General features: G+C 50.9%; 2 protein-coding genes across 3 annotated transcripts; one reads left to right on the forward strand and one right to left on the reverse strand.

The window, feature by feature from the left end:
- Positions 1-5,239: 5,239 nt before the first annotated feature.
- Positions 5,240-6,528, reverse strand: LOC120965943 (uncharacterized). Of its 2 annotated transcripts, none has more exons than XM_040391462.3 (4): positions 6,340-6,528; positions 6,043-6,229; positions 5,856-5,954; positions 5,240-5,781 (listed from the first exon to the last, which is right to left on the reverse strand). In XM_040391462.3, exons 1-4 carry the CDS (start codon positions 6,510-6,512, stop codon positions 5,494-5,496), a joined length of 747 nt encoding a protein of 248 aa, XP_040247396.2. In that variant the 5' UTR covers positions 6,513-6,528; the 3' UTR covers positions 5,240-5,493. The 2 variants fall into 2 exon arrangements, with proteins under 2 accessions (XP_040247396.2, XP_040247394.2); XM_040391460.3 differs by having other exon boundaries at positions 6,043-6,235; positions 6,340-6,525.
- A 10,170-nt stretch (positions 6,529-16,698) lies between these two features.
- LOC109772387 (pathogenesis-related protein PR-1) lies at positions 16,699-17,600 on the forward strand. Its single transcript, XM_020331073.4, has one exon. The coding sequence runs from the start codon at positions 16,751-16,753 to the stop codon at positions 17,282-17,284; it is 534 nt and encodes a 177-aa protein (XP_020186662.1). The 5' UTR covers positions 16,699-16,750; the 3' UTR covers positions 17,285-17,600.
- Positions 17,601-17,871: the final 271 nt, after the last annotated feature.

Consider the following 17,871-nt stretch of genomic DNA (forward strand, 5'->3'; position numbering starts at 1 on the left):
AGGCTCGTCAAGTCAACCTAAGTGTATTGCATGTGTAAATCTGGCTTACACCCGTTGTATGCGAACGTTAGAACCTATCACACCCGATCATCACCTGGTGCTTCGGAACAACGAACCTTCGCAACGGTGCACAGTTAGGGGGAACACTTTCTTGAAATTTTAGCGAGGGATCATCTTATTTATGCTACCGTCGTTCTAAGCAAATAAGATGTAAAACATGATAAACATCACATGCAATCAAATAGTGACATGATATGGCCAATATCATTTTGCTCCTTTTGATCTCCATCTTCGGGGCGCCATGTTCATCATCGTCACCGGCATGACACCATGATCTCCATCATCATGATCTCCATCATCATGATCTCCATCATCGTGTCTTCATGAAGTTGTCTCGCCAACTATTACTTCTACTACTAAGGCTAACGGTTAGCAATAAAGTAAAGTAATTACATGACGTTCCAGTTGACATGCAGGTCATAAATAAATTAAGACAACTCCTATGGCTCCTGCCGGTTGTCATACTCATCGACATGCAAGTCGTGATTCCTATTACAAGAACATGATCAATCTCATACATCACATATATCATTCATCACATCCTTCTGGCCATCACATCACATGACACTTGCTGCAAAAACAAGTTAGACGTCCTCTAACTGTTGTTGCAAACTTTTACGTGGCTGCTATAGGTTTCTAGCAAGAACGATTCTTACCTACGCCAAAACCACAACGTGATATGCCAATTTCTATTTACCCTTCATAAGGACCCTTTTCATCGAATCCGATCCGACTAAAGTGGGAGAGACAGACACCCGCTAGCCACCTTATGCAACTAGTGCATGTCAGTCGGTGGAACCTGTCTCACGTAAGCGTACGTGTAAGGTCGGTCCGGGCCGCTTCATCCCACGATGCCGCCGAATCAAGATAAGACTAGTAACGGCAAGTAAATTGACAAAATCGACGCCCACAACAACTTGTGTTCTACTCGTGCATAGAAACTACGCATAGACCTGGCTCTGATACCACAGTTGGGGATCGTAGCAGAAATTAAAATTTTCTACGCATCACCAAGATCAATCTATGAAGTTTACTAGCCACGAGAGGGGAGGAGTGCATCTACATACCCTTGTAGATCGCGAGCGGAAGCGTTCAAGAGAACGGGGTTGATGGAGTCGTACTCGTCGTGATCCAAATCACCGATGATCCAAGCGCCGAACGGACGGCACCTCCGCGTTCAACACACGTACGGAGCGGTGACGTCCCCCACGCCTTGATCCAGCAAGGAGGAGGGAGAGGTTGAGGAAGAAGGCTCCAACAGCAGCACGACGGCGTGGTGGTGGTGGAGTGACAGTTCTCCGACAGGGCTTCGCCAAGCACACGCGGAGGAGGAGAGGTGTTGGGGAGGGGAGGGGCTGCGCCTTGGATGTTGTGTTGCAGCCCTCCCCTCACCCCTCTATTTATAGGGAGAAGGGCGAAGGGGGCCAGCCCCTCTAGATGAGATCTAGAGGGGGGCGGCGGCCAAGGGGGGGAGGTGGCTTGCCCGCCAAGCAAGGGGGGCGCCCCCCTTTAGGGTTCCCCCCCAAACCCTAGGCGCATGGGCCCTAGGGGGGTTGGCGCCCAGCCCACTAAGGGCTGGTTCCCTTCCACCTACAGCCCATAAGGCCCTCCGGGGCAGGTGGACCCTCCTGGTGGACCCCCGGAACCCCTCCGGTGGTCCCGGTACAATACCGGTATACCCCCGAATATTTCCGGTGACCGTATGGTGACTTCCCATATATAAATCTTTACCTCCGGACCATTCCGGAACTCCTCGTGACGTCCGGGATCTCATCTGGGACTCCGAACAACATTCGGTAATCACATAAAAACCTTCCTTATAACCCTAGCGTCATCGAACCTTAAGTGTGTAGACCCTACGGGTTCGGGAATCATGCAGACATGACCGAGACACCTCTCTAGCCAATAACCAACAGCGGGATCTGGATACCCATGTTGGCTCCCACATGTTCCATGATGATCTCATCGGATGAACCACGATGTCGAGGATTCAAGCAATCCCGTATACAATTCCCTTTGTCAATCGGTACTTTACTTGCCCGAGATTCGATCGTCGGTATTCCAATACCTCGTTCAATCTCGTTACCGGCAAGTCACTTTACTCGTTCTGTAATGCATGATCCCGTGACTAACTACTTAGTCACATTGAGCTCATTATGATGATGCAATACCGAGTGGGCCCAGAGATACCTCTCCATCATACGAGTGACAAATCCCAGTCTCGATCCGAGCCAACCCAACAGACACTTTCGGAGATACCTGTAGTGCACCTTTATAGCCACCCAGTTACGTTGTGACGTTTGGTACACCCAAAGCATTCCTACAGTATCCGAGAGTTGCACGATCTCATGGTCTATGGAAATGATACTTGACATTAGAAAAGCTTTAGCAAACGAACTACACGATCTAGTGCTATGCATAGGATTGGGTCTTGTCCATCACATCATTCTTCTAATGATGTGATCCCGTTATCAATGACATCCAATGTCCATGGTCAGGAAACCGTAACCATCTATTGATCAACGAGCTAGTCAACTAGAGGCTCACTAGGGACATGTTATGGTCTATGTATTCACACATGTATTACGATTTCCGGATAACACAATTAAAGCATGAACAATAGACAATTATCATGAACAAGGAAATATAATAATAACCATTTTATTATTGCCTCTAGGGCATATTTCCAACACCGTTACTCATGGAGACGGCCGCGTGGTTCGTCTCCGTGCCCTGGCGTGCTTGGGTGGGATCCAGCCATCTACTGCCATCCGGGGCTCTCCGACCGCGCATCTAGCGCGGGCTTCTCGCCGGGAGTCGCCGGGATCCGCGGGCCTCGCCGGATTAGAGGCGGTCGGGGGAGGATAGGGGAAGAGTGGGGGAAAAGAGTGAGGCAGAGGAGTGGGCGGCGTTCGGGAGGGATCGTTTCATCCCGAACGAGTTTGTGGGCTCACGTGGCGACTTTGTATGCCCCAAAATTTATGCGGCGCGATGGACGGCGACGAGGTCGTTCGGGCCAGGACGCCCAGAAACCGAACGTTCGGCAGTTATCGTTACCGTAGATAATTTGTTTCTCAATCGAAGTATTAGCACGGGTTTCCGACATGCTCGCATGCGTGCATATTCCTTTTAAAGAAACCCCCGCCGCTCGTGCATCCCATCTACTCTTTGAGGAGTACAGTCAGCACGTATTATGGTACCCTTGTCCGTACGTTTTAGCATCTAAAACAAACGTGACGCCATCTTCTTCGTGTCGACTCCGTTTTTTCCCCCTTGCTTGTTTTCTTGAATTTACTTATTACACGAGATAGGTAACCTTGTAATAATTTCTAAGATCCTTTTTTTGCGAGATGGTCACTAAGCCATGCAAACCAAACAACATGTTTTCAAAAACATGATCCGTTGCATTCTCCTTCGGTATCTTCACGGTTTCATGTGTGTGCAAAGAAAAATGTCATAATCTCCGGTATCGATCCACCGTCCTTCTGGTAACGGCTAAGGGTGCTATGCGGTCTTGCTTTCCAACAGAACGGCCGGGCAATGGACGGATTGATGTACTCGAACCACCATTATACTCAAGTAAGCACGGTCTAATCAATTTTTGGTGATGTTGACGGGTGCTGACTGAGCTTGCCTGCACTTGCTTAGGGGGCTTGCATTCAATCCAATCAGATGCATTTGTTTCGAATCTTCATCCATGATCTCTTGGCATCCTCCTCCGCTCTTTTCAATGTTTTTTGCATATGAAAAATAAAAAATGTGATCATCTACCTCGGTTCTGCCGAACATCATCAACCACCATGTATTGGCATGCATGCTCCTCCGTTCTTCCAAATTCGTGCTGCTTTTTCATAGCCGGTTTGATACTCAGAAGTTTAACGACGAATCAACCATGTCGACTCCGGTGTTGATCCACCTTTCTCCTGGTTACTGTTACGGGCGCTGACCGGGCTATGCAGCAAACATAAAGGCGGGGCAATGGACGGTGACCGGTGATGACTGAGCTTGCCTACATTTTGATAGACAGCTTGCATTCTATCCAACCAGATGCATTTGTCCGAATCTTCAACCAACAAATCGTATCTCCCGATGGCAACACAACACCATCATTCACAATCATGATCTCTTGGCATGCTCATCCGCTCTTTGTCACGGATGATGCGTATGCAAAAATAAAAATGTGATCACCTCCCTCGTTTTTACTGAACACCTTCATTGAAAATCTGGCTTCTAACAACCTGTTTTGAAACTCAAAAGTTTAACGACGAATCAACAATGTCGACCCCGTTTGTCGATCCACCTTACTTCTGGTTATGGTGAGAGGTGCTGGCCGGGCTTGCCTGTAGACAAGAGCTTTTTGCAAAAAGACTTGAGAGCACCACAACAACATCATTCACAACCATGATCCTTTGGTATGCTCCTCCGCTATTTTCATGATTTCATGTGTATGCAAAAAAAAAAGTCATAATCTCCGGTGTCGATCCACCTCCCTTCTGGTGATGGTGACAGGTGTTGTGCGGGCTTGATTCCGAACATAACGGCGGGGCAATGGATGGATCGATGTACTCGCACCAAAATTATAATCATCTAAATACGGTGTAATCAAATTATGGTGACGTTGACGTGTATTGACAGAGCTTACCTGCATTTGCTTAGAGGACTTGCATTCAATCCAATCAGATGCATTCGTTCAAATCTTCAACCATAATCTCTTGTCATGCTCCTCCCCTCTTTTCAGGGTTGATGGGCATGAAAAACAAAAATGTGATCATCTACCTCGGTTCTGCCGAACATCATCATTTGATATTCGTGCTTTCTTACAACCGGTTTGAAACTAAAAAAATTAACGACGAATCAACCATGGGCTCCTGGCATGCTCATCCGTTTTTCTTTTAACAGCTTGATGTGTATGCAACTGTCGGTCCACCTTGCTTCTGGTCACGGTGACTGCTGCTGACCGGGCTTGCCTGCAAAAATAGCGGCGGGCAATGGACGGTTCGATGTACTCGCAGCAAAGTTATACCCAATTTAACACGGTCGGGGAATCGGTTAAGTACCTAGTTAATGCAGTACAAGCGAAATTTTAGTCAACTAAAAGGTTACAGGCGATCAGTTAATAGCGGCCTCACATGACTAAATTGTTTATCTGGTAGCGCATCCACCCCGAACGCACACGCACACACAACCATCCCCATATATGATTTACATATGGATCTGACACAACAGCCAAGTGCATCTATGGTCTTGCTGATAGCATCATCTCATAAAACAGAGCACCTTGGACGTCACGTCATAAAACAGAACAATCCAGAAAAGAACAGTTGCTGGCGAACAACACTCGACGCACATAACACACAACCCAAACCGTAGCCAGTGTACAGATATTAGTGGTAAGGAGAAATTACCACACATTACCATACTGACTTTTAACCACTAGACGAGGTGTTCGGTAACACACACACGAATTCGCTTAGCACGGTGGCTGCAGACTTCATCCCCTGCATGGACGTCACCTACATCAGCCCCGTCTGCATCAGAGCAATCAGCGTCGTCCACCTCCCCTGAGTCCAGCTCGTATACTTCTCTTTCTGCATCTGGATCGTGCTTACCGAATCCTTCTTCATGAGTTGGCACGGCAGTGCTGTTCGCAGACAGGGCGAACTTGGAGGTCTGCCCCTCCTCGCTGGCTGTCGCGGCTACCATCCCATTCACGATCTCCGGCTGTAAAATTCAGAAGAAAAATGTACCGGTCAGCTTGGCGAGCAGAAAAGCGAGCATGCTAGTACTGAACTTGCCTCTGACTGAAAATGTTCGGGTGCGCCTTCTTGGACGTTGCAGCTCATAGCATCTGATGCAAGTCCAACCACGGCGACCGATGAAACATCTGATTCCTCCTGAGTAGTTCGTTAACCAGGAATTTGAATACAACAGACAGCAAAGGGAAACAAGCTTACATCAACTGAGGCGAGAGAGCTGACTTACTTTCCTGGAGCCAAGACAGAAAAATCTCCTCTTGCCGGCTAATCTATTCTGCTCAGAACAATCGCCCAGGTTGCCAACTACAACAGCGCACAATGAGTCGGCTGCAGGCGGTGCTGACCGCCGCACGTCCATCAGCACCAAAGGATCTGGCCGCTCAACATCGGCTGTGACCTCTATCAGTGGGAACCTACGACTTGGACAGCAGATCGAACAACAGTCAATTATTTCTCCTTATGCGACCCCCCCCCCACCCCCACGCAACGAATGGAACAGAGCAAATCGATGGAGAAAGTGTACCTGTCGACTTGGTCTAGCAGAAATTCCATGCCGTTTTGTACTATTCCGGCATACATCGCCGCACCCCCCGCCGCCGCCATGGGGTTCGCCTGTCGCCGGTTCTTAACTCGGTAAATGGAAAGGGGAAATGGGGAAAGTGAATACCTCACCCCCCGGCCATGATTTTTTTGCATTTGCTCCACAATGCGGCTACCAACCATCATTTACTGCGCCATGGACGGCGCTGTCTTCGCAGCAAACGGAGCGCCATTACGTTCCTGATCCGGGGGTCAGCTCTTGACGGACCCGAGCCACGGATCGGCTGGTCATCGTTACTGACTGCCATATTCAGGCTGGCGTACAGCACTGTTCACTCCGTATTGTACCGATCGTCCTCATTTTACTAAGCCCGTATATGCTGCCACGGACCCACTAGCGCTAATCCCCATGGGTGGACCGACGGATACCCGTTCAGCTACCGCCCTTCTCAGTAACGCCACTCTCCTAAATAGTATGTAACATAAGTTGAGCTTTAGATTTGACCCATTATCACACTGATGTCAAATTTACCAATTTTATATCTCGAGCAATGTTTCAATTTTTGATTTAAATTTTTAGGACAACAAACATTAATGTTGTGTGAATGTGCTCTGTTTTTTCCCGCCTTGTTTGAAACATTCTAAAATGCCGTAGGAGGTCCAGTGCACCGGTAGCACCACAAGCACCGGTGCACGCGGATACGTACCGACCTCTAGTAGTCTCGTGAAGATAGCGGGAGCACGGCATATATGCTCCACCCACGGGGTAGGGTACTGGTAGCGAGGTACTCTGTAAACAAACATAAGATCATTTAGTGATCTAAACGATCTGTTTAACTCAAAGTCATAACAATCACTCTCTCTCTACAACTGTGGGATCTAAATGTTCTTATATTAGTTTTAGAGAGGGAGTGCTCGTTATGGCTTTGAGTTAAACACTATGTACTAAGAGCATCTACAATTGGGCGTCCCAAACCCGCCTCAAACGGCCGGGCTGACGGCTCAGTCACTGTCCGGTCACGAAAATACGACCGGACGGGTTCTTCAAACGGGCCTCAAACGCCCGGGCTGACCCCTCATACCCAGCCCAAATCAGGAGCGGATATGGACGCACGGGCGCGTCCGCCACGTAGGACTAACGATGGGGTCCCATAGGAAAACACTGCGAAACCCGGCGGTCCGAAGCTCGTCTCCTCCGTCGGACCGATGACGCCGTGTGGCACCGCTCCGGTGGGCCGCATAGTGCTTAGCCCGGCTATTTAAGCTGACCGCGGACACCGAAACCCTACTATCCACATTTCCTCCCTCCCGTTCGCCACCGCCGCCACTTTCCACTCGTCGTCCACCACCACTAGTAAGTAGTAGCTATGCGCCCACGCCGCCGGGTAAGAAGCTACACATATCTAACGCTCGCGTGTCGGCTGCAGCTCCTTGAGCAGATCCGGGCATGGCGCGAATCCCGGATCGCTTCGGGGCTACCTTCGGACGTAGTGGATCCGGAGGAGGACTTGGAGGTGAAGGAGAATGAGGTTGAAGAGGAGTAGGAGGTTGAGGAGGAGGAGGAGGAGGAGGAGGAGGAGGAGCTGGAGGATGAGGGCGAGGAGGACGTGGGGATGCAGATTTGTGGATGGAGCAGCAGGGCGATCCTCGGTTCCTTGTGTTCGGAATCGGAGGCGGAGGCGGAGCATGCCGCGGTCTTTGACGAGATGCTCGTGTCTACGGATGAGGATGCGGAGCCGGAGCCCTCTTACACGCCCATTTACCCGCTGCCCAACACCGACACCGTGAACATCTGCGACGATGATGCCTAGGCTAGGGTAGTATGTAGTACGTAGTATGTATGATTCTTTTGCATGGTTTGTATTTATCTAGGGGGTCTAAAATGAGGTACTCGGATGCATAACACCAACTGACCGGTCAATACCTGCGGATGTTTGAGAGGCCAGATTTGACAAGTCCGGCTGTAGGGGCTCTAATTTTGACATAATATAGATCCAGTATGCACTACTCAAATTCTGAACACCCAACACCGTGTCATTTTGTTTTGTAGTACTATTGTCCTGGTAAAACCAACCCTACAATTATCTCCCGTACCCGTACGATTTGTTTATTCAATGTCGCATTTGTGATGCTCGGCTTGTCCGGTGCAGCCAAGGCAGGCCGGTGGCCCGGACGCCACAAAAGTCCTCATCATCGGCTCCATTTGTTCCGGCGCATATCGGGCAGCGCTCTTGACAGCCAGCGATTGGCACGTTGTTCGCCAGTTGGTACGTACTACCAAACAGACAGAAACCCTTCAAAGCTCCAACCATGAAAGATGGCACGACGCCGTTCACATTTCTGGTTATTCGGTAGGTCAGCTTCTGAATAATGCCACTGCCCTGCCCAGCTCAAGAAGCAAATCTAATTTCGATGCAGAGAAATCACAACAGATGTACCTCCTCTGTTCTAAAATAAGTGTCGTCGTTTTAGTTCGCCGCCCCGTACCAAAATAATTGTTGTGCTTTCATGTCAAAAGACTCGTCACTGTAAACCTCCTTCGTACAGTTTTGGAAACGAAACAGCTCTGCGTACGATTAATTTTCGTCGGATAGCTTGTTATGGCCCACAAACTGGATCATCTACATTTTGTCTCTAATCGTACATGTTGGACGGGAATTGATTGTACGTATAGCAAGGTTGTTTTGGAAAGACTATCACTGTGTTGGCAGGGCAGCTAGTCTGAGTTGTAAAGAGCGCCTTTTGGCGAGCTCGGCAGTGTCATTCCCTGTTGATTCATGCGGCGCGTCATGACGTGCTGATGCCACGATGCGCGCCGTCTGCCTCTTTCTTTCTGAACGACCACCCTGGCCAATTGAATGGCATTCCGTGAACAGCTGGTCCATCATGCCATTTAGCAGTGCCTACCAGAGTCCATCCAGAGTCCATGTGATCTACCCTCTCCGTTCCATAATATAAGATAGTTTTTTATATTTATGCGGAGGAAGTAGTCATCTATAGAATTTCTGAATAATCTCCAAATGCATTTGTACTTGCTCTAGTTAGCAACTTAACTGAAGCGGATGAACAGTTGAACTGTAGATTCCGAGACGAGATGTCAATTACTTGGAAAACAGGAAAAGACGGGCCAAGGCACGTCTGATCAACGTGCTCAATGCACATTCTGACCAGCCTACAACGAACTGATCAGTTAGCAATTTGATTCCGGTGCAGCACTAATGCACAAAGTTTTAGGTCAAAAGAAAAAGTATAAATATTTGTTTATTTTGAAAAGGCTATTTTATTTTATGTTGGACCACTTTATAAATTCCTAGGGCTTAATTGGTGGGTCAAAAAATGTTGGGTTCAACATGACAGAGATCAGGGGAATTTATAGAAAATTGTGAACATTTTAGTTTTACTGTTTGAAGAAATAATTTATTTGACTTTATTTTAAATTTGAAATTGGCTTTGATTTTTATCAAGTGGCAGTTAAACTTGATGACATGGCACCATTAGTGTGAGGTCACTATAGCATGACACTATGGGTGTTACATCATGTCCGACCCCGGGAGATGATCATTGACATTCAGTTCATGCGCTCTCTGAGAGGTATAATATTTTTGGAATTCCTTATTCAGGGCATGCTATGTGCTTCAAGGATATTAGTGACTCGTACTAGATTTTTTATGTTCATGTGTTCTATGTCACAAGTGGGTATGTGCTAACTCATGGAGGAGTGCACTATCATGGAGGTTTTGTAAACATACCATATTGATGAGGTCACCATGGAACCACTACCGGCCGGGAGACACCTCCCCCATGTCGCCCCCGCAAGGGCGGCTCGGGCGGAACCCTACCCCCACCGCCGCCGGGCTCCCAACCCCTCCCTCCCCTCCCCTCCGCCGCCGTTGGAGGAGGTCGCCGGGCAAAGCCCCGGGCGGCTGACAGCGGCGGCGGAGGCCCCCTTCCCTCCCACGTTCTTTTGGGTGAGGCGGATCACCCGGGGCGCAGGGGCCCTCCTCCCCGATCTGTGTCGTTGTCTCGGCGGCGCGGCCGATCTGGTCCGCTGACGGCGCCTTGGCGGCGTGGTGATGGGAGGAGGCGGCGGAGCGGCGGGCTTCGTGGAAGATCTGGTGGTGTCGGCTGCTCGGTGGGCATGCTTGGTCATGGCGACGGAGGTCGCAGTGGCCGGCGGCTTGGCCGGTCGGCAGCGGCGGAACATGGCCGGTGGAAGCGGCGATGTTCTGTCTGGATCCCGGGGCGGCGGCCCTGGAGGGTGGCGGATGGTGAAGCTAGGGTCTCCCGCGGCGGCGTGGCGTGGTGCAGTCCCTGTCCAAGGCGGGCCTGTGACGATGATCTGCTATGGATTGGTTCGGATCAGATATGGTGACGAGCGCACGGGATCCATCTCGGCAGCTCTCGCGGCTTGGTGAGGCGGGGTGGGAGCCCTCCTCCTAGGCTCCAGTGGTGGCACACTCAGGCAGTGGCCGGTGCGCCAGGGCTCCTACGGTGGCACTGTTGTTGCGGTTGGTCGCCGGATCTGGGCGGCTGGATCTGGGGCTTTGAAGGCGGTCGAGACGGTGCACACGTTGTCGGGTGGATTTCTTAGGACGAATCCGGGTGAAAACCTGGTTTTCGGTCGATGGCCGGAGCCGGTGATGACGATGCCCCTATCATCGTTTCCTTCATGAAGGCGTCATCGAGGTGAAACTCCCAACTCCACTCAACACCTCCGGGGGAATCCCTAGATCAGTTGATCGGATGTTGGCGGCAAGCATGTGTCGTTACCCCCTTGGGGGCAGCATTCTTGGAGGTGCACTCGGCTTCGCGGGACCAGCGGATGGCATCTTTGATGGAGCGGTGCTTCATCCTACACATTGATGGCGACAGATCTCGACGGCGTGGTGCAGTGCAGATTCGGAGTTCGATGTGCGAGGATGGACTCGCGCAGGAGGACGACGTTGTCTGGCGTCGTGGTGGCGACGATGGGAGAGAGACCTGGCACGGTAGATGCAACAGTATAGCTCTGAAGATGGATTGATGGCAGGTGGCTGCGGCGGTCTCATACCCGGCAGACCTCCTGGTTGAGGAGTGCGCCGGACTGGTAGGTGCCCTATACCCGGCAGGCGTCCTGGTTGGGACCTCAGGTCTTAGATGTTTAGGTTTGGCTGCGATGTCTGTTTGGTATTAGGCGCAGGCTATTCAGCGCCCCTTCATCAATTGGATAGGAGTAGCGACAGTTGTTGCTTAGACGGCGGCTTTAGTCTTACTGTTGTATGACTTTGTAAGGTCTTTGAGAATTATTAATAAAGTGATCGCATGCATCGCTCAGATGCAGAGGCCGGGAGTCCTCCTCCTTTTCTAAAAAAAACATGGAACCACTACTTTAGATACAACTACTGTAGAGGCAGAGTGGTTGCGTTATCTCTTAATGGACTTGCGTGTAGTTGCAAAACTAGTGCCGGTTATTCTTACAAATTGTGACAACCAAGTGGATATCGTCAAGGTAAAGATTTCTGAGGATAATGCAAAGTCCTCAAGACAAGTGAAGAGACATTTGAAGTCTTTTCAAAAGTTGAGAAACTCTAAAATAATAACGATTACATATAATCAAATAGACAAAACCTGATTGATCTCTTTACAAAGGGACAATCATGAAATGTGATAGATAATGCATCGAGGAAGATGAGCATGAGGCTCATATGTGTTACACCTTAGTACTAACCCAACCTTTGTGATCGAAAATCCCAAGAATTAGGACCTAAGAAAACAAATTATTGATTAACACAGGAGAGTAACCTATATAACTCTTTAGTTAAAGATGTAAAACTCTCAGTACTGGAAGGTAGGTTGGAAACATGCCTTTATGTGTTTCTATGGTTGTGTTCAGGAAAAGTATTGTCCTATACAACATTTTTTTAAAGAAGACACACATATGAGCTCGACTGGCAAAATGGAGTGTGCTTTGCCGTCCCAAGGACCAAGGCGGGTTGGGCATTCATGACCTTGAGGTTAAGAATAGGGCCCTCCTTGGGAAATGGTTGTTTAAATTATTAACGGAAGATGGTGTATGACAGACCCTCCAAAGAAGAAAATATGTGGGTTCAAAGGAGGTATCCCTAGTATACTGGAAACCTGGGGACTAATGACAACGAAGAAATATTTCTTCCGCTATGGTTCCTTGTCGATTAAGGATGGCTCAGAAATTAGATTATGAGAGGATCAGTGGCTAGGTAATGCTATACTCATGGAATAATATCTAGCTCTATACAATATTGTGCGTCAGAAGGCTGATACAGTTGCCAAGGTTTTGAAATCATTTTCGTCAAATGCGACGTTGAAAAGAGATTTAATTGGACCTAGACTCCAATCGTGAAACATACCACTCCAGCGGTTAACCACGGTACAATTGTCACAGGTCCGGTGTATTTCATTAGAACCTACATGCGAATGGGCAATTCTCAGTCAAGTCTATGTATAGAGTTTTGATCCAGTCTAACATGCCAATTGATAATAACAAAAAGATCTGAAAGAGGAAGATATCTCTTGAGAATAAAATATTTGCATGGTATCTTCGTCGCGGCGTCATTCTTAACAAAGATAACTTTATTAAGAGGAATTGGCATGAAAGTACGCAATGTGTCTTTTGTGCGCATGATGAAACAATAAAACATTTGTTTTTCCAATATAAATTGGCCCGTTCTATATAGTCAGTCATTCAAATAGCTTGTGTCTCGTATCCTCCTTGTAGTGTTGCTAATATATTTGGCAACTGGCTACATGAGATTGATCACAGGTTTAGAATTCTTCCCATGTTGGGAGCGCTTGCCGTAATTTGGTCTCTTTGGCTATATAGAAATGATAAGATTTTTACCCAACATAGGTGGTAGCATGACCTTAGGATTGTGCCACCTTCGGTTTAGGCGTTATACAGATCATACATTTTTTCATTGTATTTCGCCTTCTTCTTTTATTTTGGCTTGGCGTGATGACTTTATTGGCTGTGTATATTTTAGTTATGCGGATGCCGGATGTAATACTTCAAATTTTTAAGTAACAAAGCGTCCCTTTTCGAAAATATGAGCTCGGCTGTTAAACGTAGCATCCTATGAGATATATGCTTCACACACGGTGTATGCTACTGGTAGCCAGGTACTCAGTTATGACTTTGAGTTAAACACCACGCACTTATTTTGACGTAAGATAGATCAAATATATGCACTACAGTACTCAAACTCTGAACACCCAACACCGTGTTGTTTGTTTTGTCCTAGCTAAACAACTAACCCTGCAATTATCTCCCGTACCCGTACGATTTATTTATTCAGTGTCGAATTTGTGGCGCTCGTCTTGTCCGGTGCAGCCAAGGCATGGCGGTGGCCCGGACGCCACAAAAGTCCTCAGGCCAACTCCATCGTGCGATCCTATCCTGTCCGGTTCCGTCTGTTTGGGATAAAACGGACAAACGAGGCGGCTCAGCGCGCAATGAGCTGGACCCATCTGGTCCGTTTTGTGTCCGGACCGACCCATTTCGAGCGCAAACTTGTGCCGGGTTTGGGTCGCGGCGGAAACCAAACGGACGCGCGCCTCGTTCGCGTCAGGGCCGCGTGGCAAGCGGCCACCTACCTTCTACCCGCCCACATCAATGCGCACGCGCGGGCGGCCCCGCCTGTCATCCGCCCAGGCGAGGGGTCGCGGTCCTTCTTAAATGGGAACCGTAGACCGGTCGTCGTCCACACTGCCCCACGCCACCCCGCGGCCTCCTCGAAACCCGACAGCCCCAATCCCAAACCCTAGCTAAGAACTCGCCGGCCGGCCGCCCGCAGCTATGGGGCTATGGAACTACGGCCGCAAAGGCAAGCACGACCGCGGCTCAGTGAAGAAGGAGGAGCCCGTGTCGCCATCGCCACCACGTCGGGCCCCCGCGCCGCCCGCGTTCTCCATCGCGCCTGCGGCCGCCGGCGAGCGCAACTGGCACTACATCGAGGCGGCCGTCTGCCGCCGTTATTGGGAGACGAGGACGCCGCTGCCCTGGAGCGACGTCCACCTCCCCAATAACTGGCACCTGTCGACCGACCGCGTGCCGATCCCGCCCGTCCCGCTGAGCGGCCGTGCGCGCCGCCAGGAGATCCAGCGCCGCCGCCGCCTCCTCCCGGACGGCCTCTACTACGACGAGAGGTACGCCCCCGACTCGCCATTGTGGGACACTTGGTTCCGCGATGAGCACGACATGCGGCGGGCGTCGATCTTCGCCGGCACGTCGACAGGGCCGCGGCGGCCACGTGAGCCCCGAGCGGCTCCCCAGACGCGCGGGCGTACGCGGGTGCGCGGCCTGACGCACACGCCGTCGCCGTCGCCATCTCCATCGCCACCCCCACCTCCTCGCATGACGGCGGAGGAGGAGGCCCGGCTCATGGCGCGTGTGCTGGAGGACTCCATGCACACGCACGACGAGCGCCAATGGGAGGGCCTCGAGGAGATGACGGCCCTCTCCGCAGCCGGCGACGTCGCCATCCCCGAGCTGGAGATGGTGCCGAAGGAGGAGGTGGTGGAGGAGCCGCTGGTGGCCGCGTTCCACCCTGACCTGGTGGGCCAGGGGTGGAGCTGGTCGTGCTCCGCTGAGTAGATGGCGGCCGCCCTGGGGCCGTGAACTGGTGCCCCACGCCGCCGCGGTCGCCGGAGCGGGAGGTCTCGCCTCGGGAGGAGGTTGTGCAGGCACCGGCCACTTTCCAGCCCGCCGCCCGCGTGCACCACGGACCGCCGGCCCACCTGTGGACGCCGCCGGACTACGTCGACCTCGTCAGCGACGACGACGACACTGGCGGCCAGTGAAGAGGGCGACGGCCACGGCATCGATGGGCGCGGCAGGAGCGCGTGGGAGGCGTTTTTTATTTATTTTGTTTTTAAGTTAATTATGAAACTGGGCCGTTTAAGTGGACTGAGAAACTGGGCCGTTTTGTGGCTGTAACCCCTATATATGTTTTATGTTTTTTAACTGCATTTATTTACTTTTTTAGTCATTTCATTTAAGTTTATATTTTTTTTTATTCACGTCCACCCTGGACAGGTTTTGGGATGCGGCCGCGCGTTGAGCGCATCCACGACCCATCGAACAAACGCGGACATGGACGAACCCATTGCCATCCAAAAGAGACAAAATCCGACCAAACCGGATGTCCGTTTGGGATCGCGCTATGGAGTTGGCCTCATCATCCGCTCCATTTGTTTCGGCGCATATTGGGCAGCGCTCTTGACAGCCAGCGATTGGCACGTTGTTCGCCAGTTGGTACTACGTGGTACCGGCCAGACAGAAACCTTCCAAAGTTCCAACCATGGCACGACGCCGTTCACATTTCCGGCTATATATTCGGTAGGTCAGCTTCTGAATAATGCTACTGCCCTACCTGCCTAGCTCAAGAAACTAAGCTAATTTCAATGCAGAAAAATCACGAGATAGCGTAGGGTACAAATGCTAGAGCTGTCTACCCACGTCTATATGCAAGATTATCACTCCAAACTGCTCCCTTGGTTTTATAATATAAGAGAGTTTTTGACGGTACACTCTTATATTATGGCGTTTTTGACAGTACACAGTTATATTATGAGACGGAGGGAGTAACCTTTTTAGTTTCGGACAGCGCTTCCAGAAGAGCCGACTATCACTGTGTTGGCAAGGCAGCAAATCTGAGTTGTAAAGGGCGCCTTTTGGTGAGCTTGACAGTGTGCTACTCCCTTCGTTTGGAATTCTTTGTCGCGGAAATGGATGTATCTAGCATGCCATTCCCTGTTGATTCATGCGGCGCGTCATGACGTGCCGATGCCACGATGCGCGTCTTTCTGCCTCTTTATGTCTGAACGACCACCCTGGCCAATTGAATGACATTCTAAACACAGCTGTTCCATCATGCCAGTGTCCCAGAGTTCGATCAACAAAATTTCTGAATCATCTCCAAAAGCATTTGTCTGCATGCTCTAGTTAGCAACTTAACTGAAGCGGATGAGCAATTTAACGGTGAATTCAGAGACAGGATGTCAATTACTTGGAAAAGACGGGCCAAGGCAGGTTTGATCAACGTGCTCAATGCACATTCTGACCAGCCTACAACGAACGAACTAATCAGTTAGCAGCAATTTGATTCCAGTGGAGTGGAGCACTAATAATTCAATAAGCACCGCCCGGAAAAGAGCCGCTGCTGCTGCTAATTTGATTCCAGTTGATTTTCATTTTAGGTAGACCTTCCTTCCAGTTCCAGAGCGCGCAATCATGGCGGAACATGGCCTCGCCTCCCCAACGACACATCTTAAAAATATTCTGACAAGATTTCTTGCCCTCCCTCCCTCCCTCCAAGCCTCCATATATATCAACCAACCTCCCGTCCGTAAGCAGAGCAGAGCAGCACCACCCACCTCCAATGGCCCCCTCCTCCTCCTCCACTTGTACCCGAGCCCAGCTGGCCATCGCCCTCATCGCCGCCGCGCTGTGCAATGCGGCCCTCCTCGTCGTGGTCGACGCCGGCTACCCCCGCGGCGGGGACTACCGGGCGCAGTTCCTGTTCCAGCAGAACGCGGCGCGGGCGGCGATGGGGCTGCCGGCGCTGAGGTGGGACGAGCGGGTGGCGGCGTACGCGCGGTCGTACGCCGAGTCGCGGCGCGGGGACTGCGCGCTGGTGCACTCGTCCGGGCCCTACGGCGAGAACCTCTTCTGGGGCAGCGGCACGGGCTGGGCGCCGGCGCAGGCCGTGGGGGCGTGGCTGGCGGAGCGGCCCCGGTACGACTACTGGAGCAACCGCTGCAGCGGCGGCATGTGCGGGCACTACACGCAGATCGTGTGGCGCGGCAGCACCCGCGTGGGGTGCGCCATGGTCGAGTGCTACGCCGGCCGCGGCACCTTCATCACCTGCAACTACGACCCGCCCGGCAACTACGTCGGCATGCGCCCATACTGAATACCGATGGCCGGCCGGTGCAGCCGCCGTCGCACGTTGCCGCTCCGCCTCGCCGGTCTTCTTCACATTCACAGCCCCGTTGCCGGCCGGCCAGCGCGTGCGGCGATGCGGCGCGGCGTAGCACTATCTTGCTGTCCCATTCATTGTTGCTCATCGAGAGTTCAAGACGAATCGATGGCGATGCCACGAGTGTACAAAATATTTTTTACTGCTATACTACTGGTACTGCATTCTAAGTATTTATCCTTGCCAAAATATATACTCCCGTTGTGGTTACGAAACATAATCTGAAATGAATCGTGAGCTACGTATTTGACTGCTCTGTCTCAAATAAAAAAAAGGCATTCCTCCCTTTGCTCTTGGCGTCTCGATTGTACTCGTATGCTTGTAAAAATGACAACATTGTTCTCAAACAGAAGAAGAAGAAGACAGCATGAGCTGCTGAGGCAAAAAAGTCCACTTTTTGGGGTGGCTTTTAGGTGGCTGGATGGATTCCTTCCTGCTGAGGAGCTGTAGAAGTGAGCTGTGTACGTGAGCATGCAATGCATAGTCGAGGCTGGCTGGCTAGCGCATGTGCCACCTTGCGA

The sequence above is a fragment of the Aegilops tauschii genome, chromosome 6 (genome assembly GCF_002575655.3).
Source record: "Aegilops tauschii subsp. strangulata cultivar AL8/78 chromosome 6, Aet v6.0, whole genome shotgun sequence".
Classification (NCBI taxonomy): domain Eukaryota; kingdom Viridiplantae; phylum Streptophyta; class Magnoliopsida; order Poales; family Poaceae; genus Aegilops; species Aegilops tauschii.

What these genes read in the sequence shown, in the direction of transcription:
- LOC120965943 (XM_040391460.3), bottom strand. Translation starts at nt 6,512, where the DNA reads ATGCAAAAAAATCATGGCCGGGGGGTGAGGTATTCACTTTCCCCATTT. An exon ending in CTGCTAGACCAAGTCGACAG is followed by an intron (nt 6,236 to 6,339) that starts GTACACTTTCTC and finishes CTGCTGTCCAAG; the next exon opens with TCGTAGGTTCCCACTGATAG. An exon ending in TCTGTCTTGGCTCCAGGAAA is followed by an intron (nt 5,955 to 6,042) that starts GTAAGTCAGCTC and finishes CGAACTACTCAG; the next exon opens with GAGGAATCAGATGTTTCATC.
- LOC109772387 (XM_020331073.4), top strand. Translation starts at nt 16,751, where the DNA reads ATGGCCCCCTCCTCCTCCTCCACTTGTACCCGAGCCCAGCTGGCCATC.